This window comes from Paramormyrops kingsleyae, chromosome 15, assembly GCF_048594095.1.
Source record: "Paramormyrops kingsleyae isolate MSU_618 chromosome 15, PKINGS_0.4, whole genome shotgun sequence".
NCBI lineage: Eukaryota > Metazoa > Chordata > Actinopteri > Osteoglossiformes > Mormyridae > Paramormyrops > Paramormyrops kingsleyae.
In genome coordinates this window covers 16,250,285-16,276,612 of record NC_132811.1, presented here as the reverse complement: position 1 = coordinate 16,276,612, position 26,328 = coordinate 16,250,285, and the positions used below count along the sequence as shown (strand labels likewise).

At 43.5% G+C, this 26,328-nt stretch overlaps 2 protein-coding genes across 7 annotated transcripts; one reads left to right on the top strand and one right to left on the bottom strand.

Moving 5' to 3' along the window:
* Positions 1-969: 969 nt before the first annotated feature.
* Positions 970-16,191, bottom strand: uap1 (UDP-N-acetylglucosamine pyrophosphorylase 1). Of its 6 annotated transcripts, none has more exons than XM_072700028.1 (11): positions 16,104-16,191; positions 12,461-12,755; positions 10,051-10,255; positions 7,411-7,586; positions 7,117-7,289; positions 4,475-4,668; positions 3,983-4,123; positions 3,206-3,394; positions 2,485-2,526; positions 1,702-1,768; positions 970-1,431 (listed from the first exon to the last, which is right to left on the bottom strand). In XM_072700028.1, the coding sequence occupies exons 2-11, from the start codon at positions 12,732-12,734 to the stop codon at positions 1,339-1,341; spliced, it is 1,554 nt and encodes a 517-aa protein (XP_072556129.1). In that variant the 5' UTR covers positions 12,735-12,755; positions 16,104-16,191; the 3' UTR covers positions 970-1,338. The 6 variants fall into 6 exon arrangements, with proteins under 6 accessions (XP_072556129.1, XP_072556127.1, XP_072556126.1 ...); XM_072700026.1 differs by lacking the exon at positions 16,104-16,191 and adding an exon at positions 13,996-14,159 and having other exon boundaries at positions 12,461-12,757; XM_072700025.1 differs by lacking the exon at positions 16,104-16,191 and adding an exon at positions 14,000-14,158.
* On the top strand, positions 15,651-26,328 carry uhmk1 (U2AF homology motif (UHM) kinase 1). Its single transcript, XM_023794462.2, has 8 exons — positions 15,651-16,334; positions 16,639-16,931; positions 17,627-17,818; positions 18,072-18,166; positions 18,259-18,335; positions 19,811-19,909; positions 19,987-20,075; positions 20,310-26,328. Exons 1-8 carry the CDS (start codon positions 16,058-16,060, stop codon positions 20,454-20,456), a joined length of 1,269 nt encoding a protein of 422 aa, XP_023650230.1. The 5' UTR covers positions 15,651-16,057; the 3' UTR covers positions 20,457-26,328.

The window sequence follows — 26,328 nt, the reverse complement described above, 5'->3', positions numbered from 1 at the left end:
CTGGGCGTCTATTTTTACACACTTTTGCCTATTGGAAAACAAAAAACATGTCATGTGTGAGACGTTGGTAAGTGGCGGGTTGTGTGTCAGGTACAGTCTGAACGACCATTACGAGTGAAAGAACAAGCCAATTGATAAAGCTCCCTAACTTCCTCATAGAGGAGTGTGCAGATGGCAGCCAGTTAGTGCGGGTTTGGTAAAAACCTCCTGAAACCCTACAGATAACTCAGTCAAGTTGAGGTGACCGATCAGTTAGTCCCATTTTTGGTTTATTTGCGTTCATTGTTGCCTTTCTGATTGGGCATAATCACAGCCACACCTACCCACAAATGGGGACTTAAGCACAGCGCTCCAGAAACCTTATGAATGTACTGGTATAGTCTCATGTTAGCATTTATTCAATGATTAAAATGAAATCTAAAAAAATGGTATAAGGAACGTCACACATTATGCATTTAAGGGTACTACCATTTTATATTATCACGTTTTTTCAAAGGAGGTAAAAAATTAAATGTAAAAACAGCACAGCTTCAAATCAAACTTTGGTACAGAAGTCTGAAACATCTATACATTTATGTGAATTTCACTTCAAGATCCAAAGAACAATTTGGAGAATATGCACGACTTTCCTCCAAATGACTTTTTAATGGATGTGGATGTGCACAAGCGCAGGATATTTACGTACGGGTCTAACACACCATCACGACACAAACGGATTTAAGAGGTTTAAGTCATTCAGAGGTGCCGCCATGCTCTGCTCCACGGGATCACGCGGAGTCTGAGCGGTAACGGACACACACCACCAGTGACGGCGGCCCAAACATGTCAAAGAGCGAAAGACGGAAAAGCAGCATTTCCTGAATGACTATCGCAGACTCGGCCGCGTCAAAAATCCATCCATACTCGGTGCTCTGGAAACTCTGATTCAGCAGAGGCCTGGACCTCTAATACGGAAACCATGCCAACATGTTCACCAGGAACTTGCCCTGTTTATTCCATGTTTTAACATTCCGTCTTTAAACATATGGAAATAACAGCCATAAAAACAACTTAGATTCATGCTGACAGTATAAAACCCATCATTTGCACCTTAATTAAATAGGTCTATAAACAGGATTTTAATTTGGAAAAACACCGAACACATGTACAGTTCCATGTATAAATTACTCTTATAAATGAGTGCATAGCTAATTCCACAGATACTACAATGATAGAAAAGGTCATATGAAAATAAATAAGTTGATTTTTTTTCTCTTCCACTAGCTTCCTTCCTTTGGTTTATTGCACATATATGTCGACATTCTCTGATATGACGAGGGCGGGGAGGAAGACAGCCAATCACACGCCATTCTTCACCAGCTCGTGGATGCCGTTCTCGTCGATGACCAGGGTAGGGTGGAGCTCGCGGCCTTGTAGGAGGTCCTCGAGCCCCTGAAACCAAGAGAGCGTTTTCTGCATTAGTAAAGATTTACTCCATGACTGCAGTGAATGTTTACTTTTTCCCCCAAAGTTTGCTTTACAGTATATGCTGAATTTTATTCTGAATTGGAAATGCATGATCGTGATAAGCTAGTAACTAATATTTATAAAATACAATTGTCGTCTTCTATTGAAAAAAAAAAAACATCCTGCTTGAGTTCTGGTTTATTGTTCTGGTAAACAAATCCCTCTGTTATATTCCCACCTCTGTGCCCTGCTTACCTCTCCTGTATAGGAGACCAATGGTGAGATCTCACACTTGATTGGTAGATCTGTTCCGTCCTTCAAGCTATAACCAAAGCATGATGAACAAACATTAATGACCTCCAGGTTTTCTGGACTTCGATGCACGAAAACTGGTAAAACTATTTCAGAGAAGGAAAAAAAAAATCCACCAAACAATATAGATCATGAGATTAATAGATTGTATTAGAGCAGAGATACATGTGTGCAATTTTAGAAATCCTGGGTGCAAACCTTTGAAGACTAATTATAGAGGAAAGAACAAACAAACAAACAAAAGGAGGATTAATCAAAACAATATATCAGAAATCCTCAAAGCCTTTCTGTTTATGATTGAAAGAATTTGTTAATTAATAAGAAAAGCTTATCCCAAATATTCATGACAGCAATAAAAAAAAAATATACCAGTCTAATAGTTTAAAATCCAGATGTAAGAGAAGAAAATGTCACACTCAGTAGATTCAAAGTAACCCCGATTCTACTCCAGAACAGCCAACTGGGAGAGACATGCCTCATTGTCGTGCATCACTTTTAATTGATTAGTAGCTAAAATTGAAAACCAGCCAATTAAACAGTTATTCCTCATATACATATGCGTGCACACAGCTGTACATATATGATCCATATCTGTGGTGGACAGATACAAATCCGCACATGAGACTGAGGTTTTCAATGCATCAACAAGGTTCTACGACGGCTAGCCACTAGCCATTAGCGCAAGCCCCATCACCATGCACGTAATGCAACACTGAAAATATTTACTTTAGCTTCACATTGGGCCCGACACCTCCCGCGGATCCATGTCTAGAAATGTTACACAGGAACAAATATGGTCAATGGGAACAAAAAAAAGGCATGTAATTGATGAATGATGGATGTGGTTGTTTAAAGTGGGCACCTGTTGCAAAACAGTGTATGGGGAAAAAAATCTGCCAGTGATATATTTATATTTATAATGTACAAAATGTCTTAAATATTAATTTGGCTTCTTGTCATGTAAAGTTGTATAATAAATGTTACAAGCTAAATTACTTTAGAACAAATGTACCAACTGAATGGACCTGACAATTATATATATATATATATACATAGCTAAACAGGTGGAAAAAGGTGAATGTTCAACAGTGTAGATACTGTTCAGAAAATGAATGGGATGTAAAAATGTCGTCCCAAGCTGCCTAATATACTAGCTATAAAAACAAAACTAAGCGATTTCATATCACTGTACAGAACGGTGGATTTTATATCATCCCCCGCTGAGCCACATTTCTTCAAGCTAGAACCCATTTTTTTTGCGTGTCGAGATCCTGCCACCGCACACGACACATAACCACATGTGAAGATGAAGATAGAACTCAGCTGACCAAGTCCCATCCATCTGTCGTCACCCAGCCAATCAGATATTACAAGCTGTTTAATAGCACAAGAAGCCAATTGGCTGATCTCGAGCGGGGGGGTGGGGAAGGCCAGGCAGACGTCTCACCTGGGAATGGCCGGCACTCTGGTACCATTCTCGTCGATGAAATGGCCACCAGCATTGAGGACCCAGCGGTGGTGCAGTGACATGAGAGCGTGCCGGGCCGTGGTAGGATTGTCCTTCCCATCCTGGCTGTCAGCATTTTTCAAGGGCGAGAACTCATCCTCCCTCAAGACCTCATAAACCACGAAGGTCCTGACAGTGGCGAGATGACAGAGCGGCGATGGAATGAACTAAGAGGGCTAAGACCCGATGACACCCCCCCTCTCTTCCCCTGATGACACCCCCCCCTCTCTTCCCCCGATGACACCCCCCCCTCTTCCCCCGATGACACCCCCCCCTCTCTTCCCCCGATGACACCCCCCCCTCTCTTCCCCCGATGACACCCCCCCTCTCTTCCCCCAATGCGGTACCACTCCAGACACGGAGGCACCAACAACTTTAAGCTACTTGTGTTTAGCGGACCTGGAATCTAGAGCCATTGTCTTTAAAAACTAAACAATCTGCCCACCCAAATCACTTGCTTACCAATAACAAAAACCAGCAACAGCAGAAAATCCCACTATATAATCCACCAAACCCACGCACTCCAAGCCTCACCGGTGACTCTGGCATTGCCAAGAGATAGCGTTGGGGCCACGCTCTGAGGGGCCGCGCTCTGAGGGGCCGGGAATCTAGCATCCCCGTCGCTCAGCCATAACGGTTCTCCCCGGGCTACAGAGGAAGAAGAGGCCGCCAGAGGCCATATGTTAAAACAGAGGTGGAAAGAATCACCGCACTCACTTGGCGAACTGAAAGATGTCAAAGACAAATTTTTCCATTTTGATCCCATTGGGTTTGTCCGGTTTGATTAGTTGTCCTTGTGTGTCCACGTATGGGATTTTCTTCTGTGCCACGTGGTGCTGCAGCTGGGGTTCGTGAACACTGCAGAGACGAGACAGACGGGGAGGCCATGTTTAAAATTTCAGCACTATCCCGCTTCTTTTGTGAGAATCAAACAGCTTCGTGTTGAGTCTTTAAGAAACCCACTGTCCAGACCAACAAAACTGCAGTGCTTCTCATTATATGAGCTTTTCGATTTTTTTTTGAAGGCCAGCTAGGTCCTGAACGCGCAGAACTCATAAAACATCATATAAACTATTTACAGTGTTTTATTTTCCAGTGCTAGCTATTTTTGACCTCAGAAAAGCCAAACCAGGGGAGAAACAAGGCCATATATGAATGAATCCATTAACGAATGCTAGCTTAATGGACATCAGCCTTACTGCTACCCACTTAACGACGTCTTTCAGAAAGGACAGGGTAAAAAAATGGTTGGCCACATTCCCCGCGTTGAACACAAGCCGGCCATCGGGACCCCGGCTCTCTGCCGTCGTTAGGGTGATCTCGCTGTACTCCACCACCTGGAAGCGGCCGTCCACCTTGCACACCACTCCCACCGCCTCTGTGGGGTTGGTCTTTTCTACGACCTGTCAACGATATGGCATAGTATGGCGTTAAAGGTGTAAGTGAATTAAGCGGCTGCTTAGTGTCCGACGGCCACCAGGGGGCACTGCATCTGAACAGCGTGTCATAATGACAACTAGGTCAATCAATTTTTGCTTATGGTTCTGAACAGGGTAGGGTCAGCTCTGGCATTAATCGATAACCCTGTTAGGGATGGTGAAAGCAGGGGGTGTGGGTGAGCTTGGGTAACCAAGGCTTTTTACATACAGTCTGCAACAAATTAAAAACCCCATCCATCCATATGTCTGCTGCAAATTATAGCTGTAGCCTCTGACGATGGCTTTCCACTGAGGCGGAGCTACAGAGCGCGAGGCCACATTAACTGCGTACTTTATAATTTACAAACGGCAGGGCGGCCCCCCAACCCCCCCCACAGAATCTCCAAAGTGTTGCACGGCAGTAATTAAGGTCTTCTGATCTCTGTGGAGAGGACCGCGGTTTTGTGTGCCATGCCTCTACATACGCACGCATAAAACCTGGGCATAAATGCAACTGCTACAGTGGGGGAAAAAATATCAATAGACTAAATTAAAAAATGTAGGCTCTGGGTGGTCTTCGGCAGATAAAGGAAATTTGCTGAAACTGTGACTTGAAACACTGGGGCAATTCCAGGGAAGTTCGGCAGGAAAAAATAAACCTCCAACTGCAGTCGGAGTGATAAATAGCCCGTGATAAATAGCCCATGATAAATAGCCCATGATAAATAGCCCAGGGTCTGCAGCTACGAGTCCTTTTGTAAAAGACAGACTAGCAGCATGGAAAGCCACAGATGGAGGAGGATGAGAGGGCAGCCGTTAACTGAAGCTGGGATGGCCCGTCCCAGCAGGGCTGCCAGGGGATTCCTCCTCCAGTGGGCTTCGGGTGATGCACTCCCTGGGATCGGGTTACATAGGACTGGGGCTGTCACATACGTTCTGGATTGGCGAGGACTGATCCAGAGGCTGCATCTGATTGGCCAGGATGAGGTACAGAATGTTCGTGAAAAAAGCCACGTGAGCTTGTATTGATGTATTTCATATGTTTATGCATTTCGTTAAATGACGTCCCTCTCACAAGATCTTACGAAAATGAATAAGCCATATAATGAGTAAAACGTGAAGAGGCCATTAAAAAATAGGAATCATGTTAACTATAAAAACTGTTTAACAATTTGATTTAATGATATGAGACCATCACCTAGCATGACTGAATTTTAAATCATGGACACCATTCAATCAACAGTACAATGAAGCCCATCCATCCATCTTTGAATTTCAGTAAGACAGCAGAGTAGTAGCAGGTGAAAAGCCGTGTGACACGTGAAGAACATGCAAACTCCATACATGTAGGAGTGGAGGTGGGATTCAGCACGAGGCGACAGTGCTACTGACTCATCCGCTGTCCCACCCCGTAAACCCAGCAAATGGGAGGAAAAACGTGGTACATCGCCAGAGCTACAATGGCATCGTTAAACATCAAATCGAGCACATATATTATCCATTAACAGTGTGTGGCTCAGTGGTTTAGGACTCTGCGACTAGTGATCAGAAGGTTGCCGGTTCAAATCCTGATTTAGGCATTGACCAAGGTCCATAATGCCCAGTCTGACCCTGCTGTCTCCACTGCACACTGTCTTGGATAAATAGATCCTACTAATGAAGTATGTTGTTATGGATGAAGAATCTGCTTAATTTTTTTTAACCCACAAATGTTCAAAGAATATTTTCATATCTACAGAAGGCTTAAAAATTAATTTTACTTAGTAAATGTTGCAGATGTACATGAGTATAGACAGGAGTCCCTCGGTATCGATGAGACCTGTGATTCACAAAATCCGCACAAGTCCCTTATATAAAACGGCATAGAATATGCATATAACCTATGCACATTCTCCCACATACTTTAAATCATCTCTTTATTACTCATAATACCTAATACAATGTAAATGTTATGGAAATATGTATTATAGTGTGTCATTTAGGGAATATCGATATGAAAAAAAGACCATGTTCGTGTGGATTCAAGTTCTGCTTTTCGGAACTTTATGGAATTTTTCGATTTTATGTTTCTGATCTGCGGTTCGTTGAACCTGCATATTCAGGGAGGGGCCGCTGGACCTGATTGTGGCTTACATAAAATTTATAGTTCTATGAGGCAATTCTGAAGTTATGGCACCACCTAGCAGTAAACTGGGAGCAGTGCAAGCATTTTATGCTCTAAAGCAGGGTTATTCAACTCACGGTCCTCGAGGTCCAAGCACTGCTGGTTTTCCAGCCTTCCTTTACCTGTCAGTCAGGTGTGAAGCCTCTGACCAATCAGAATCAGTAATTATTAAACAACTACCTAGGAGAACTGAAAACACGGCCTGGATTTGGAATCGAGGTCCAGAGTTGAAGAACCCTGCTCTAAAGGGTGTGCTGCCTGTAACTGACCTTGGCGCCACAATCCGCTCCTCTCTGCACGCAGAAGCCGACGAAGGTGGGGTCCGCCACCTTCACCAGGATGTTGTCCACGCAGTAAACGTGGACGTAGGCCATCCCTCGCTTCTCCATGTCCTTCACGATCTTGCTAGTTCCCAGGGCTCGGTACAGACCTCCATTCCCATCTGAAATGAAAAAGCAACATTAGGAATCGCGGCCAAAGTCCATTGCAGGGACTCCATCCGATTTGCCCGCTTCCAGTCTTGTTAGGGTCCTGGGGAATGTGAAAATAGGTAAAAACATTACCTGGTGCCATGGAAACTTTTCCTTTCCCTTCCAAGATGATTTTCCCATTGTAGTCCATGGCGGGCAGCATTCCTTGCTGGAAGAATATGACGTTTTCCTCCTTCAGGCCAAAGTAATTGTGTTGGGAAAAGAAATCTTTGGTGCAGGACATGGTTCTGCCACTGGTCATTATGTACCTATGGGACATCCCATAATTTCTGTTTAGTTCCTCGTTGTTGGTTAACGTAGCATGAATAAAACCTGAAGCATGTGTTCTGTCAACAACAACAAAGTCACCAATTCACCTTACGGCAAGTGTCTTTCCCAGAAGCAGAAACCGGAATACTCAAAGAGCCTGCCATACACACCAAGCTAGTGGCGGGATTCGAACCCACAACCCTAAAGGTGTGAAGCTACGGTACTAACTATTAAACTACCACGCACCCCCAGAAATTGCAGTTTATAATTTTAAGTACTGATGATTTTGTCTGTATTTCACATGACAGAAGTCAGCCAAAGTGAACATGAATTAAAACCAGACTGCCCCCCATGCTTGTACACAGTACTGGTTTAATTACATGCATGGGTAACTTTAAAAAATCTCTGCGCACAAGTTGTCAAACCCACTGGACGGCTGTACGACTGGCACGACAAGAAGAGCTCTTGCGCAAGCAAATATCATCTGTATAACCTATCATCGCCCGAAAAGCTCTTCCTGCTTCCCATGGACTGTATGACCTCACGGAACAAGCAAGCCAGCTTAAATATCATGTGGGCGTCAGGAAATTCTCTGGTGACACATATCAAAAGTGCACTGCGTCACAGTCTGGTGTGAAAACGCCTTGACTGAATGGGAATGTTCCTATTGAGTGTGACTGTGTTATGAAACTGAAATAAGTACCCCCCCCTCCTCTCTTCTGGGTGACCTGCACAAATACGCAGTCATATGCTCAAGATCACCACCCCCCCCCCCCCCCCGTCTAGATTGTTTTTTTTTTCCGCCTCTAATGATTTCCCAGGTGATTCTATTCAGTTCATCAATCTCATTTCCTAAATTACTTTCACCCTCTTCATAACTGAAATAATTTTCTCTGAAAGGCACATATCACATTAGCGACTGGTAAAAAAAAAGCTTAAGAATAGCCAATTAGTCAAGGACAATTAAATCATAAGCATAAGCTCTGGCAGACACTGGGCTGTAACCTCAGGTAGGGGGTGAAAAAGCTCATTAATTACTGACATTCACCTTCATTTATCCAACTGCTTGGACATTTAATTACACAAAATTCCAGTTAACAGCCTTACTACAGTCAGCAAGTTACTTAACAGCCCTGTTAGGCACCGGACAACAACTTTCAGTTCTGAAGACTGCACACTAAGTAAGGCTTTCATTTTAACAAATAAGTCTTCTCGATGTTCGGAACAGAAATGTGGAAGAATTCGAATTTATATTTGAATTTGCGCATCAAAAATATGTCAGATTTCAAGGGTAAATTTAGGCTGACACGTTTGTATGGAGAAGAGGGCTTCAGGTCGTATGTATACAGACAGAGTCATCTTTCAGAATTTAGTAGCGAAAATATCAGCGCAAAATATGAATACAAGCATTGTCAATACAGTCTTCATGTAAGTCTCCTAAAAAGCCAAACCTCATGGAACCTCATGGCTGACCATTTTAAAATTAAATTAAAATTAAGTAAAAACTGCCCCATGTAGTGGAAATCTCCACATAAACTCAAAAAAGACTGATCTCTTGATTCTTAGCGAAAATGTCAAAATAAAAGTTTCCTGTTGTCCTACAAAAGATCCAAAATTCCTCTTGGGTTTTTCTATCATTCCTTAAGTCCTTAGAGAACATTTGTAGATAAGAGTTGTGAGATAGGAGGTGCCATATGTTCTTGGTATAGAGACCACCACACCTACCATGGACCCTGAGGTTTACCACCATTGATGGTGCATTTCCAGTGTGTGCATCAATACTGGCTTTCATGCACCTTATCATCCACATGGAAAACATGAATAAAAACCTTAAGAATGTGGAAATGTCATCCTCCAAAAATGTTCAGGAAGAAACTCCAATTCTGACACCAAAGTTCATCCACATGATCAGTCTTCCACACCTTCCTTTGAAGTCCCGCTTCACTGCTCATTCATCGCCCTTTTGTAAATTCTCCTTAACTCCTCACAAACTGTATTGATCCTAAAACACTTCTCCAATCTAACACTGACTAAAAAGTGACTGGAATGTATAAATGGCAGATAAGCTACAGATATGGGAGGTAAATATTTATAGCAGTTTAAATTTTAAATGTCTTTCTAATTTAAAATATTAATACCTTTTATGTTGGTTTTGAGGTCTATACTGTAGATTTTTTAGCACGTTATAAAAATAAATAGTAAATAAAAAAACCAAGATTTTCTTTCAAGCAACCACTCTGTGACTGAGTCTTTATACTCAAGTGGTTGGTTAAAATAAAATCTGGGTCCGGAGTTTTATTTACCGGACCGGATTTATGCACCTCTGTAACTGAACATGGTCACTCTGAAGCACTCAGTGAGGTTGTTGTAACTATCATCCATAGAAACAAATACTAATTCTACTACCCCTATTTTTATATATAGTGGATATGCTGATTCTCTCCCCCCCCCCCCGACACTAACCATGGTATACAGCACTTGCTTTGGTGTTTCTGTTCTGCGAGCTGCTGCAGTCTTAGAATCCGCTCTGCCTGGATCTGGAAGAGAGTCTTGCGGGATGGAAGGCCAACGTTGCACATTCCTTTGGGATACGGGACCCCCAGTCTGGTCCCCTGACCGCCAGCCAGCAGAAGAACGGCCACTTTGTTCTGGGAAATACGAAGGAGTCCTGTAGGGGGCGACATTGAGAGGCGCAGCAGCCGAAATGAGGTCACAAGAGCCAAGTGATTCACACTGCGGATGTGTGATGCAGTCAGAATGACCGAAAGCAGTTTAACACTCATGGAAACTTTAAAAAACTAAATCTGAAAATGGGAAAAAAAAACGAATTAAGAGGTAAATATGAGCACAAAGTAGTTACTTAATATTTTGCATTTTTCAAGCATCACGATATCTAAGGAAAGTACGATTATGAAGCTTTAATCTTATTTAAATTGGACTATTCTTCTAATGTCACTGGTGTGTATTTTTATTGCATCCCATTCAATACTTAAGGCCATATATTCATCAGTGTGCCGATAAAAGCAGATACCGGTAAAGATCACCACAGTAATCCACGCCTCCTCCCTCCTCATCAAAGCCAAGCACTGACACGCAGACAAAGCTTCCTGCTCGTATTATATTGTTAATGAGTCACTGTTCTGAAGGTTAAGCCCATAACCAGGACGTCACCTTAGAAGTCAGCAAGTTCGTTTTGTTTGTTTCTGCTGAATCCAGGTTCGACGACGCGCCGAGGCTCATATGAATCACAGAGAAGCCCGTTTACGTCAGACTTAAGCACAAACAGATGTGTGCAGCCCCCCACTCCGACTCCCACTGGGAGGCTAATGTAACTGCATTGCCCTCAACACAGAGAACAGTAACTTGAGGGCCCCTCTGTCATTCCCTAACAATCGATCCATTTCTTGTTGTTCTTGATTTAGAAAACTGGGCGACAAGTCAGTTTTGCCCATGAAAAGGCCTCTTAATAATTCTTCCCATTCTCGAGTCCACTTCACTTAGATGTTTACATCCTCGCCCCTTGAATAAAGCCTTCGGAAGGTTCTGAGAGCGATAGAGCCTCCTGTATGCAGTGAACTTTAGGTTCTAGCCAAAACTCTTTTGATATTGCAGATTCTAGTTACCACATCTAAATTGTAAACCATAAAACATTTGACAGCTGTCCACATTATTTACAATGTTTGTGTGGCAAAAAAGGACTGTTGCTACGACAAACGCAGCTTCACGCCCTTTCAAATCTGCACGTTAATCAATTCCCCGTACATCGCTACAGCATGGTATTTTACTGAGAGCGCAATGTAAACACACACACTGCGACACACCCAAATCCTGGCTAAGAAGAGGGACCACAACATTTTTAGAGAACAACAAAACACCAAGTACTGAGATTTCTATTTCCATTTCCTTTTTTGGGCTAATTTGAAACAGGATGTCTTTACACATTAAGACAGCAAGGGTGGTTATTTGTGGTGATGTGTGGCTCCGTGGGCTACGACCCATGATCAGTTGGTCGCCGGTACAAATCCCATGGCTGGAAAAGTAATTTCACTGTTGGCCCATGAGCAAGGACTTAACCCCAAACGCATCCGGGAGTGTCGGACCCTGCTCTCTGATCCTCACTGGTATGTCACGTTGAACAGAAGTGTCTGCTAAAATAAACATCATCTGCTACAGAAGAACACATACAGTCCTGTGCGTGGCTCCTTTTAGAGTCGTGCAACACTCTACACATCACTCTAGACTTTCACATTATAAGTGCACATCATGTATGTTTTGTGCTATATGTACAGATGTATGTTGTCTGTTTTTGAACACGCACAAACTACTCTATGTATTACAATAATTCACTCCTATCAGCTGCATATCTTGAACTTACATTTAGTCATCTATCCGAAGCAACTTACAGTAGAAGGAAGGGTAACAATTTCTGTGGGATTTGAGCCCATGACCCTCACGGTGTTGCCACAATGCTTTACTTGTTGAGCTATAAGCACGTTGGGCTCTAATTGCTAGTAATCTGTGGTCATGCTGTCTCTACCTGTAGCAATAATAATAGTCGATACTTTATTGATCCCTGTGGGGAAATTGTCTTTACACCTTTCTCAACTTGATTTTTTTTTGTAGAGTAAGTTGTCCGCGAAGGGCAGCAACCCGTAGCGGCACCCAGGGAGCTGGGGGTTAAGGGTCTTGCTCAAGGACCTGTAGACTTGCTGAGGCTGGGTTTGAACCAGTGACATTCTGGTTACAGGCACACAGGCTTAGCCCACTGAGCCACACGCTGCCCCTTAAAGCCCCACAACAAGCTATGCTGACAGAAACTTCCACCGGCTTTGGTCACGTATCAGTAAGGATTCTGATTTCGAAGGCGGCTCACCTTCTTCCTCCCACGCCTTCAGTTGGTCTCGGTCGCGGGTCGTGCTGCCCAGAACGTCTTTGGGCACGGGCTCCATCCGGCTGTCCACCTTCTCGCTGCTGGCCTGGCTAGACACCATGGCGGCCGCAAAGAAGCCGTTGATCTCTGTGAAGTCCATGCTCTCCAAGTCCTGCATCAAGTCCGCCTGCTCCTCGGGGCTCAGATCATCCCAGAACTGCAGGAGGTGCGACTGCCCTGCCGCTTCTAGTTTCTGGACGATTCTGCGGATATCCATGACTGCCTAATTTGTCCTTCTCTCTGTTAAAACCCACAACAGCAAAGAAGAAACAGATTTTTCATATTTATGTGCTCTTATTATAAATTTAGAGATATACGTCTGGATTGTAATTAATAGAGACAAAGATTTGCGCTCTCCCTGGCCTATTTTTCAGATCAATTAACATCTGGAATACTGGTGACTCATAGCGGCTAGATTAGTAACTTGCATCCACCCTTTTTCTCTACCCACTTGTCCTAATAAGGGTCTCGGGGGTCTGGGGCTTATCCTGGAAGCTACAGGCGCAAGGCACACAGACCATTCACACACAGTCACACCTACGGACAACTCGGTACCTCAAATTCACCTTAGCATGTTTTTGGACTGTGGGGGGGAAGGCGGAGAACACCCCACGAGGACACGGGGAGAACATACAGACTCCACATACATGGAGCCATGGCGGAGACTCGAACCCTGATCCCAGGGGCCGCTGAAGTAAGATTGGTGACTCGATCCGAAAAACGTTTCAACTTCAATTATAACTGGCTACGATTTTTGATTAGATCGCCCAGCTCCGTTTAGATATTGACGGTAAGTGGGGCTCGAAGCGCTCAACATTAGTTACTAATAACTCATCTTCATTTGATATTCGTGATGACGGGAACCGGAGAGTTTCAAGTACTCATAAGTTTTATCAGATATGGGAATGGCCAGTCTTTCAGCCACACCCAGTACAAAGAACAACATCACACAAATAAATAAATGGCACAGAAATACTTTCAGTGAAAACAAGAAGATAAAACACGTTACCATCCGACGTTCGAATGCGTCCATTGAAAGGACCTTTGAAGTAACAGTGATTCCACGTACTCATTACAGCGGGAGACTTTCTTCATCATGCATGATTCAGGGTGGCCCAGTATGAACCCGGACTCGAACCGCATTGCCGGACATCGACCATCGGAGGCGTGGGGGACACGAGGCCAGACTTTACAGGGAAACGGCATCCTGAGTCCAATTAATGAAAGCAATTCAGCCGGATTTACAAAAAGGAAACAAGCAAAAACCACACATACCAACGGAGTAAACTGACCCTTAACAATGTATCTCTCCGGCTTACTGTAATCCGCATCCCCACAACTAGCTATCAGCGACGGCTGATGTCCTTGTGCGATCGGCCCGGCAGTGCGATGGCATAAACCCATCAAAGTACCGGTGATCCAGTTTGCAATCTCAGTATATAAATACACAATCATAAGGAGGGAAACGCCGGTCTTACGCACACTGGTCGCCAGCCGCCTCGCTCCTTATGCCGTCTGCTGCGGTCGCTTTGCTGCCGAGGCTCATCCGCCTCCGCCCCCCCGCCGTCCCGGAGACCCGCCTCCTGTCACCGTCACCCCGACGTGGCGACACCGAAATGGCCGATCGGTGACCCGTACAGGCGGCGGGAGGGACCTGCGTCTCTATCCGTAAAAGGGGGCCAATCCGCTTTTCGTAAACGTGCTGCAGCGCCAAGTGCGTAATAAAAATGCTCACGTACTGCCAGTGTTGCTCAACTTAACTGATGTTACAGCAGAGCTTGTGTAAACTCCCTCATACTACCTAAAAGGCTAAACTGTGGGCTGTCCTTACAGTATAAGGCACTGTTTATTTTAGGAATTTCAGTCTGCTATTTGCATTTCATTGACATATTTCACTGTTACACAAATAGGCCTACTATATACATATATTTCTAGTCTCATACTTTTCTGTATATTGGGCTTTTCTAAGCATCCCTATGATTTTCTAAGGGCTATTAATAATTTTCTTTTCACTCGGGCCAAAAAGTAACATCAAACCTCATTAAATTGATTTTTGATACACCAGCATCCGATACAATAACAAATGTGATTTTTGTTGAAAATATATTTATTGAAAATCACTTCAGATTCTTTTGTCATCGTGTACTGTGTCAGAAAGTGCCAGTACTTTTTATACCAGTGTAATATACAGCATTGTATTGAAGTACATTTTCAAAAAGTGATTTTTTTGGTTAAGCCACATTCAAAAACATAAAGCAGGTAATATGCAGCTGTAACAATAACACAACATTTATAAATGAATTTTTAAATGGTGTCAGTTTCTGATTAGTATCATGAATTGCTCTTCTAGCCAGTGACCCTGGAGGTTTGCCAGCTCCGTCCTGTAAAATCTTAGACACCCAGTCACTGCCCAAAAAAACTGCACAGTGACACCATTCCAAAAGTTTGTTTAGGTCTGTTTGATAGGGAAATCAATAGGGATACTCTGGTCCTTGAATAAAATTTGTTTTTTCTCCAAGACACACAACCAAACTCTGGACTCCTGGATGTGTAGCAGCCCTTCCTGGGGTCTATCCCAGGCAGCACAGAATGCTGGTTTACACCCTGACTGGCCAGTCCATTGCAGGGCACATACATTCGTACCTTATAATTTAGGACACCAGTTAGCTTAACTGCATATCTTTGCACTGTTTCCTCCCACAGTTTCTTCCACTCTCTGAGGGCCAGCTAATTCTTTGGGGACCGTCATACATATAAATAAACCTTGGATTCAAACCAAGGGGGAAACCATTTAACATAGGGAGACTGTGCAAAATGCACACAAACAGAGCAGAGACTGGATTCAAATGGCAACACTGGAGGACTGAGGCAAGAGTGGTGGTACCTACTGAGCCACTATGCTGTCTGACTGAACATCTTTCACCTTGAAAAATCATATTCCTGATTTTAAGGTATGGCTTTCACTCCTGGTGGGTGTCTGTAGTAATACAGTTTATTACTATAGTTTTTCTCCAAAACGTTTCCTCTGTTACCCAAAATTGTATTTCTTGTGATCAATACCACACCTTCTTAGTCGAAGATAAAATCAGCCCTTCGTCACTTCCTGTGTGGATCTCGCGTGCGTCCCCCCGGGCCCCGTAGCTCTTTCGTTTCCGGGAAAATGGCCGCCCAAACAAACCCGGGGGCATTCAGCTTATTTTTCCCCTTAATGTTTTAGGGAATGTCGAAAAGCTAAAGGCAGTAATAGGCGTCACGGGAAAGGAGCTCGTTGCTCCTTAAAAACTACTTGATTAATGTGACGAGTCCCGGCGAACTATATGCTTAAGCGGCGGATTCAGATGTGCCGGGGACACCGCCGCTGCCGCTGACAGCTCAGTAATGCTACAGACATCTATAAATATAAAGGACGAGTGTCTGAGCATGGTAAAACTACTGATATTTCACAGTTTACCCAAAAGTCAGGGTGTTAATAATGTGTACTATTGACTGCAGTCGGGTGAGCTAGCTAGCTAGGCCGGTTACCCGGTCTATACACGCACGATGGCTGGCCGCAGTTCGGAATCAAACGGCGACGAGGGCAACTCACGCGGCAGTGCAGAGCAGGCGATGAAGCCGGTGTTTTTCGAGATCTTTGGGGAAATGTGGAAAGTGCAGGCTCGCCTCGGCCAGGGCGTCTCTGCCTCCGTGTACCGCGTCAGCTCTGGGAGAGCCAGCCTGGCCGCCGTGAAGGAATTTCAGGTGGACGCGCAAGGCGGAGATTACGGGTATCACAAAGAGAGATCGGTGCTGGAAGATATTCAAGGGCGTAAAAACATCGGTAAGGCATTGTGATGTCTTATTAAGGCGGACCGCGGGCAATGTTTTACCTGTGCAGTACGTGACTCGACATTGTCAAAAGTAGATCGTTTCTTACGCTCATCAGTAAAAAAAAAAAAAAAAAAAAGACTAACACAAAACACGTAATTTATTAGAATTATTTTCCATGGACCTTTTGGTGTGCTGTTTTTTGGATTGTTTGCAGATTTCGATAACATTGACACATATCCAAGATGGATGATTAAAAGACCAAATGACCCAAGCTCATAAATAAGATGATCCGTTTGTCATTTTTTCTTCCTCAGTTACTTTATATGGGGTTTTCACCAACCACAACTCTGTGGGCGTGGCGACTCGCTGTTTGCTGCTAGAGCTGCTGGATGTGAGCGTGTCTGAGCTGCTGGTGAGGGCCAGCAATCAGGGCCATTCTATGTGGCTCATCCAGCACTGCGCCCGGGATGTGCTGGAGGCCCTAGCTTTCCTGCACCGAGCGGGCTACGTCCACGCTGACCTTAAACCGCGCAATGTCCTGTGGAGCGCCGATGACGAGTGCTTCAAGCTCATAGATTTTGGGCTCAGCTATAAAGAGGAACATCAGGTAAGATCTTCATAAGGACATTTTAATAGCTGATCTCATCTTTGTTTGGGGTTTCCTCCTCTTGTCCAAAAACTGGTTGTCAGGGGAACTGATGTCTCTAATTTGCCCATAATGGGTCTGTGTGTCTGACTTCCAATGGATTGGCTTCCCACTGATGGTCTTTCCTGCTTTGTTGCCTGTACATCCTGGGATAGCTTACAGGCTCACTGCATTCTTTTACTAGAGAAGCAGTCAAGGAAGATGGATAGACAGATGTAAAGAAAATTGTAAATTAGCAGTAATTTTCTCTGTCTACTTAAAGAAAATTCTTAGTCAGAAGTAGAAAAACATGGTTTGACTCAAAGCAGTGCATTTTTAAACAGTCTTTCCAATGTAAATAACATTTAATAGGATGTGAACAACTACACTGACCTCATACAGAAGTTCTCTCTAATGCATTTAGCATAATGCTCACAGTTTTAGCAGACTTGTACTGCACCACTGTAATATGACATTAAACAACATTCGAATAAAATTTGTTCTTCATAACAGTCATTTGTACCTGCATTTGTTAAATACTGGATGAGTTTTTTTTTATTCAAAGTAGCTGTTAAAGGTTTTTATAACAATATGATACTGTTCAAGGAAACGTAAGTGTTGCAGTTTAGCCTGCTTTTAATGTCTTTTTCGAATGCACTTGGCCGTCCACTCGGCAGGATGTGAAGTACATCCAGACGGATGGCTACCGGGCCCCTGAAGCGGAGCTGCAGAACTCGCTGGCCCGGGCCGGCATGGAGGGGGACAGAGGCTGCACCACGGCCATCGACCTGTGGAGTCTAGGAATCATCTTATTGGAAATGTACTCAGGAATCAAACTGAAGGAAACTGTTAGATCTCAGGAATGGAAGGCAAGTGATCATGTGGAGAGGAAGGGTTCATGCATAGCAAATTATCCCCACACGATAGCCCATTAAGACATTTTAACTCCTGGTGAAAGAGGCCTCTGTACGTCATGTAGCTAATTACAGTATCAGCACCATATCAAGTAGAATGAACATCAGTTTCTAGCTGGCTTGGCTGTTAAAGGTGATGATTTACACAAATTTACTTCACGTGCCTCAGTCCTAATCCTTTGATTGTTGGTCTATTTTGTTCCTCTAGGATAAAAGTTCTGCGATAATAGACCACATTTTCGCTAGTAAAATTGTGGTCGGTCCAGCGATACCGGTTTACCACCTACGAGACCTTATCAAAAGGTGAGTGGCAGTATTCACCTTTTGGATCTTTTAGTTTTAATTTGAGACGCAGAGCTGTACCTATGTGAGGGACGTTCTCATCACTTCCCCAGCCTCCTCCACAACGACCCGGCCCAGAGAAGCACAGCGAAGGCAGCCCTTTGCAGCCCCTTCTTCAGCATTCCCTTCGGTATGTAGCACATTGGGGGAGGGGCCCCGCATGTGTGACCCCATGATGTCATGTGTCTCTCATCTGCGGGGTCCCATATCTCTGGGTTGCGTCATATCCAAGCGTGCTTGTTGAGCGTCGCTCCTCCAACCTCCCCTCCTTGTAGTGGAGGTGGATTCTAGCACCTGTAACTGGGTCCTCGATTTCCTGACACAAAGGCAGCAGACAGTCAGAGTCTGCGGCCACAGATCCAGCATCATCTCGGTGAATGCCGGCTTGCGCCCCCTGCTGCCCATCCTGCTTACCCACGACTGTACTGCTAGATTCAGCAACAACCACATCATCAAGTGTGTGGACGACACTACGGTGGTGGGTCTCATCAGCAAAGGTGACGAGTCAGCATACGGGATGGAGGTGGAGCAGCTAACAGCATGGTGCAGCCACCACAACCTCCTCCTGAATGTTGACAAGACCAAGGAAATGATCATAGACTTCAGGAAAGCTCACACAGAACAGCACCCCCTGTTGACCACAGATGGCACAGCCGTGGGGAGGGTCAGTGGTAGCAGGTTCCTGGGCGTGCACCTGGCAGACGGCTCACTAACACCATGGTAGCTGTCAAGAAGATCCAACAGCAGCTCCGATCCCTCCTGAGGCTGAGGCAGGCCAGCTACTCACCACCTTCTACAGGGGCACCATCGAAAGTGTTCTCACCCACTGTATCACTGTCTGGTTCAGAACCTGCAACACCTCTGAACAGAAACAGCTGAACTGGGTAGTGAGAACATCTGGAAAGATCATCGGTGCCCGTCTCCCATCCCTGCTGGAGATCTTCAACCTGCACTGCATCCACAGAGCCTCCAGCGTCATTATCGACCCCAACCTCCCCTCCCCCAGTTTGTTTTCCCTCGTGCCGTCGGGGAAGCATCCAAACCAGGACCACTGGGTTTCGAAACAGCTTCATTCCCCAGACTGAACACTCCAACCCGAATCAATGACCAGATACTTCCGTTCACTTCTGTTCATCCATCTTTCTGTCTGTCTGTCAGTCATTATCCAGTTTCAGGTTCTAAAATAGCAAAAATGTGTGAACATTTACATATCTGGTTTTCATTTGAAAAAAATGTCACTAAATCATTACATTCATTTCCTGATGGAAATACTGTTTTGCAATGTGACCAATAATTCTAATGATTTTTTTTTGTTGTTGCAGAACCTTGTCCTGTACTGTTGCATGTCTATGCTCCTCTACAGAGTGTTAGGCTTTTTGGATCCCTGCCTGAGACAATTACATTTATTTAGTAGATGCTTTTGTCCTATAGAGCATATATTGGGGATCAGATAGGAGGGTCCGACAGCATCATAGGAGCAGTTATGGTCAAGAGCTCAATGGTGGAAATCAGTCTGCTGGACAGGGGATTTGACGCGGTGACCTTCCGATGACGGGTACAGAGCCCTATCGCGCAGGGTTTGACTCACCGTCGGCTTTTCCTTAGCTCCTCACATCGAAGATCTGGTGATGCTTCCCACGCCAGTGCTCCGCCTGCTGAACGTCATCGACGACAGCCACCTTCACAATGAGGAGGAGTACGAGGGTAGGTGCCACACCACTGTGTAGGCTCGCCACCGGGTGGTGCCGGCGGGTGCTGACCGAGCGCTCTGTCTGCCTCAGACATCGTAGAGGACATGAAAACGGAGTGCCAGAAGTATGGTGCCGTGGTGTCTCTGCTGATCCCCAAGGAGAATCCAGGAAAAGGCCAGGTGATAGTGGGGTTTCCCTCTACTGGGCGGGGATGGATGGATGGATAGATGGATGGATGGTCTAAAAATATCAGTCTCATTAGCTGTCTACTCAAGCCATACTCACAAGAACCATTTGGTTTGTCAACTCTGTGAGACCGCACAATTATTAAAAATCTATTTCTAAAATAAAAATTAAAGATCTGATCTCACCTGCTTGCATTATAATATGCAATGGTCTCTTACTGGTTGCAGGTTTTCGTCGAGTATGCAAACGCTGGCGACTCCAAAGAAGCCCAGAGACTGCTGACGGGACGCACCTTTGACGGGAAGTTCGTTGTTGCCACTTTTTACCCGCTGAGTGCCTACAAGAGGGGCTACTTGTACCAGACAGTGCAGTGAGCCTGCATGTGACCGGGGGTCCTCAGAGCAGAACTGGGGCATCCTCTGATATATGCAAGGCCAAGCTGCCAGGGAAGTGGGCGCAGGGTTGCATGCATCATCGCATTTCACACAGGTCTTTGGAGCTGGCATTCAATTTTAGCAATTGCAGATGTTTAATTAATGTCACGTGATGCCCAAATCATTTAGACTTTGGAAAAAGACATGCATATTTATGTTGCTGCTTTGGAAAACAATTAATGTAATGAATTAGTGCTTTGAGCTGTATTCTGAGAGGTCCAGTCTCGGACATTCAGAACAAGACCCGAATGCGATGGTCGCCCAGCCCTGCGTGTGCTTGCTCGACTCACTGTTCAGTCTCGTCACTGATCCGTCGCATTAAGTGACTCATTTCAGCACAGCATCTAGTTACAATAAACATGCACAACATTTAGCTTCCCACTGTACTGAGGAAATGACATCAAACCATGTGTAGCTTGTACCGTTTGTAGCAAAGGTTTTAATAATGTGAATCCACACATCGCAATTCTTCCACGCTCCTTAAATGGGGGGAGACTTATTATGGACACAGAGATATTTTTGGTTTTTGGGACAGTCACAGCTTATGGGGCAGGCTTTCAGATCTCCGTGGGGTTGATCTGTTTGCAAGGGCTCTGCCTAAGAAACGGTGGTAGATTTACACACCAAACCCACCGCATGAAAAAAACTGTCTAAAACCAGTATGACTAACTGTGTCCAAAGGCCTTTCACAGCACAAATGCACAGTGATTCTGTGGCACGATGCCCAGCACCGTTTATTGGTCACATAGATGACAGGTCTTTGAAAGAGGATGAATCTCCAACGGAAACGCAAAGTAGCCTCCAGCGGTCCGTGCTTTCAGAAAGTATTATGCTATGGAATAATCTTTGCAAATTAAAACTTGAATCTAGCAGTTCAAAATGCACGTCCCGTCTGAACTGTTCACCTAAGACACTTTGATAAATCTGTGATCAATCCTTTTTTTTTGTTTGTTTGTATATTTCAGTGAACCAAATACAGCAGAAACTATTTTCTTATGAAATCCTAGGGATGAAAAAAATGTTCATCCCTGGATTTGTAGTGTATGTGCTGATGCGTGAGAGTGTGGGAGATTCAACATGGCTGTGTCAACATCACTGTTCTAGCTGTTTGCAGATGACCTGTGGAGAGATTTCCATGTTGCACAGCTATTTATCATATAGCAATTGAGGCTGTATTCTTTAAGAACATGGAGAAATTCCCCAATATATTTGCTGTTCTTGTACAAATATCTGAAGTATCTTTTTGAAATGAAAATTCCACCTTTTGTATCTGACTTTGGGCTAAACATCTTTGTCTGATTAACTCTTATGCTTTCCAAATACACATTAACCTAGTTATACTTAAGTAATATTAACTAAAGGCTTGATAGATGTCTCATTAAATTACTCCATCCTTCCTGCTAAGCACAGATAATAGGTTCAGTAAGTGGATAGCTTATAAGGTTAGTCTTGTCACAAATTATTTGTGTTTTCCGTAAGGTTATATTTTAATATTCAAGTATTTTAGCTTTAGGTGTGGACATTTATTGAACATTTCTCAGAACATTTGAACATGAACTTTGGCACTTTTCTTAGGTCCCATTCATTGGTACTTGATTTCCTGATTGCAGGGCTATGATTGTGAAAGGTGACTACTGTTTATTTTTCATTTTTTAAGGTATGAACAAAGCAGCCACTCCCTGTAATCTAGGGGAACCTGGCAGCAAGTCTGATGTGTGATTATGTGCTAGTGATCATAAACATGCCATGTTGCTAGAATTTATCATCAACACTATTTATCTGCATCTCAGTGTGAAGTTTGAATATTTCATATTTAAAATGTAGCACTTAGTCTTAATATCGGTTTAAAGTATTTATCAGTCAGCAGAATTGCTCTGGGGTGCACAGTGAGTCAGGAAGTTGGTGCCTCAACTTTCCATGCCTGGGGGGGGTTGAATCTCTATTCTCTTCCCATTTTCTAGGTACTTCAGTTTTCTGCCTCCCCAGTCCAAAGTTGGGGTGAAGTGCTGGGTGTGTGAATCGGCCAATGCATGCCTTATGACTGACCTGTAGGGGGCGTATCTCTTCACTGTGTGAGCCTCCAAAAGACAATCTCCACAACTGTAAGAGGAAAGATAGTTCGCCCACTTAGACAACACAGATTACAATTTAAAGTGACTGTTTTTGATTCCAGAGACAGATCATGTCTTGGTGGTTTTAATTTTAGAAACACCATTAAAAGGAGAAAATGTATACAGTTTTTTCCCCTCTGGCACAAACTTTATGCAAGGAGACAGTTTGTATCGTTCACTGATTAGGTTCAGGCACCGCTGGTTGACTGGATGACTTGACTGGATAATATCACTCTTGTGTAAGATTCACATGATTTATTAACTGTTGTGCAACGATCTGCATAACCATAGGCATCGTTAGGGATGATTCTGTGTGAATATTAGGGTGGAATGTTTACATATTCAGAATTTTGTGGAATTTAACATTTGAGAAAGTTAATATAATTTTGTTTTGATCACCTTCAGATAGTCATTTTTCCACTATTATTGTTGTTGTTGTTATTATTATCATTATTATATTAATACTACTACTATTAGTTGTAGGATGATGTTTGCACTGCTTTGGGTAAAAACCATTTTCTTACAAAACTGACAAGCAGTCAGCCGCCACAATGGTGTGCGAGGCCTGAAAATAACAGGAAACACTGCCAAAACATCCCACGTAATGCATTTCTGAACTAATGTTTATTTCTAACCATATGAGAAACTTGCTATGGAAGAGATGCTCTATTAATAGAGGTTGAAAACTCGTCATGATAAAATGAAGATTTAAATAAAAAGGCCAGGTCTGGGCGTATGGGTTCCCAGTTACCAGGTGATACGGGCTGTTTGTGTGAAGCTCTCTGCTCCTCCTGTTAGCATGAAAACAGGCTATACCACAGATAATGTGAGTAGGCGAGAGAGACTGCAGAAATCCATCCTGCAGCTTCTTAAACGGTGACATCAGCTTTGGACAAAGATGGAGATGTGTCTTAATGGAAAAGCAGCGCGATGACATTGAAGGGAACTTTCATGTGGTCAGTTGTCATATACATAGAGTGGCCTAGCAATCAATTAAAGTTATACACAGGTGTGTTTCCTCTTGTCATAGTGCTTTAATTAAAAAAATTTTTTTTTTAAGTAAATTTAAGGTTTAAAATGTTTAGTTTTTTTAAATTTCATTTTAAAAATCAGTTTTTTTAGTTTAAACAGAGAAGCATATTGACTACAGCTGTGAAGTCTCACTGATATCCTATTTACTTTAGCTTGTTGTTGGTACGATAGTTGATAGTTTGAGGAAGAAATAGCGATGGCAAAATGAATCTTCTTTGAACCATTTGCTGTATTCTCTAACCCTACTGACTCAAAGAACCCCCCCAAAGCAAAATAAGTATCCCATCTTGTGGGGCATAAAAATACAGCAAATGGCTCAATGAAGCGTCGTTTGGTCATCACTAGGGAAGGTTTGGAGACTTCTACTTAGTTATCACTATGTTTGGTGGAAAACAATATTTTATGAAGGCTCATGTTTGGCTCATTAGTACAGTACAGTAATATGTTTTGAAGAAAAGTACTGCCAGATGTTCTGTTGTACTAAAAGCCAAGAAGTGATGTCCGGAAAGTTCCAAGCACTGATAGGGTGTCGACCTGGGAGGGGTGGAAGCGGGAAGCAGAGTCACGAGATTCCTCAGTTGTGAAGATGCTGGAAGAGCGTGGCGTGTAACGGCCCAGCCGGGGTTAACATTTTATTGTATATGTATTATAATGCTTGTTGAGATCTGTGTGTTGAGATCTGTAGTTGTTTGTGATTATCCATGAATTGGAAGTCCTCATTCAGTCACCAAGCTTGTCTGCATTGTGCTCCAGACTTGCATATAAAACATTTTATGACTGATTGATTATTTGTTGTGAAAATGCTTTACTGTGATTAAGGGCAAAAATCCTCTCCTTTTCTGCAGCGGAGAAGGAAAAAAAAAAGAATACTTTTATAACATTTTACATGTGGCTGCAGTACGACAATTAATGCTGTAATTCAAGCAGCACTCTTCTTGCACATTGCTGGCACTGGAGCTTGGATGCAGTGTGTAACCTTGCAGGGGGGGGGGGGGGGGGCGCCGGCACCGTGATCCACATGTGTTTTGGGTGGTAAGCATGAGGGGAATGCAAAGAAGTGCCAAAAACAGGTGAAGGGATATCGCTCTGGCCTGTATTTATATGGAAAAGGAACCCGCATGTTGACAAAATGCAGTGTGGCAAACAAAGTTTGGGCAAGTTTCAAGGTCTTTGATTAGAAGAGGCTTGTTTTATTTGTCATAGTATGTGCCTGATTTCTGAGAACACTGATTTCTATCCAAATACTGTAGATGGCCTTAGCTGGAAACTCCAACCCAGGACGTTTCACAGATGGCGATTAGGCCCTTTGCATCATTACTGACAAAAACGTATCTATAACATGTTGTTTCTGAAGCAGCTTCTACTTCAGAACACAGGGCCACCTGGAACGGCCACCAGCTTCTCTAACAAACTGCAGTTCTTCAGTATCTAGCATCACATTAACCCCTACTGTTGAAATCTTGCTCTTCGGAGTTTAACTTACAGAAAAATAATTGATTCAGAGAGATGACCGATCAGATTGTAGAGGTGGTTGGTCCAAGCAACTAGGAGTAGGAACCAACCAATCACATGTCTTGGTCCCGCCTCCTCTAGTTGCTTGGACCCACCACTTCTACAATCTGATCGGTCATCTCTCTGAATCAATTATTTTTCCTTCTGCTCACAGAACAGAATATTTTGAGTAAGAAAAATTCCCAGGAGCAGAAATCTACCAATGCATTTGACTCATCACAGACATTCACTGGATCCTGTCATTGAGGGTTAGTCACTCAGTGAACATGGATGCCTTAGTATGGGTCGGATGAGCCAGTGCTTGGTTTCTGTAAAATATGTGGGGTTTAGGTTGAAACTGAGGACTGACGGTGTGCCGTTCACTGCTTTTCCCACTTTTGGATGATTTGAATGACTTTAGCTTTTATGGAAATAAGACCGTTTGGAAGAAGAGAAAAATCTCTCAAGTATCTTATGGATTAAGCATTTCAGGCAGGAGTAGATAAGTCTGAACAAAATCCAGTCTGTGACCCATTTTCTTTTTTTGAGTGTGAAAACATTGGTTTGCTGCAGTTACATAAATAGAGTTCTGTTTGAATAACTTTGATTTGCAGTGTAGAATCTTGGAAGTGCTACTGACGAGATCAGAGTAGCATTTTGCACTCTCCTTAATGGGAAGGAAGTTAAAGGGATATGTCCCTTGGCAAACTTGTTAAACGGATGCTTTAATGCTTTTTGCAGATTATTATTTCTTTACTGAAAATGAAGACAATCTTGTTTTTATAAGCGTGCCTGGTTTTAATATTTCTGCGAAAGCACAGTATAATGAAAGACGTTAAAGGCGATGCTGAGAGTTTGATTTAGGTGTGCCGCCTGCCCGTTTGTCCGTGAGACGGCATGTGAGGTGGAAGCCTTTGTGTGGTCTTGATTGCCGTCAGCTGGAGCCTCAAGATATTACAAAAAAAAAAACCCCACACACAATCTTACGTGCAAGCTTGAATGTAACTGCTTCCCAAAGAGATGTTCAAATACATAAAGATTAAAAGTAGCACATACCCTGTGCTATGTAAAATTCTGTTGAATAGAGATTTATACGTGTTATAGTGATTGATCTTAATTTAATTGGATTGTGCGCAGTTGTTAATAGCATTTCTTCCAATAAAGGATTCATCACCTGA

What these genes read in the sequence shown, in the direction of transcription:
- uap1 (XM_072700028.1), bottom strand. Translation starts at nt 12,734, where the DNA reads ATGGATATCCGCAGAATCGTCCAGAAACTAGAAGCGGCAGGGCAGTCG. An exon ending in AGCAAGTGCTGTATACCATG is followed by an intron (nt 7,587 to 10,050) that starts GTTAGTGTCGGG and finishes GATGTCCCATAG; the next exon opens with GTACATAATGACCAGTGGCA. An exon ending in GGGCCCAATGTGAAGCTAAA is followed by an intron (nt 1,769 to 2,484) that starts GTAAATATTTTC and finishes CTTTGGTTATAG; the next exon opens with CTTGAAGGACGGAACAGATC.
- uhmk1 (XM_023794462.2), top strand. Translation starts at nt 16,058, where the DNA reads ATGGCTGGCCGCAGTTCGGAATCAAACGGCGACGAGGGCAACTCACGC. An exon ending in TTAGATCTCAGGAATGGAAG is followed by an intron (nt 17,819 to 18,071) that starts GCAAGTGATCAT and finishes TTGTTCCTCTAG; the next exon opens with GATAAAAGTTCTGCGATAAT. An exon ending in CAATGAGGAGGAGTACGAGG is followed by an intron (nt 19,910 to 19,986) that starts GTAGGTGCCACA and finishes TGTCTGCCTCAG; the next exon opens with ACATCGTAGAGGACATGAAA.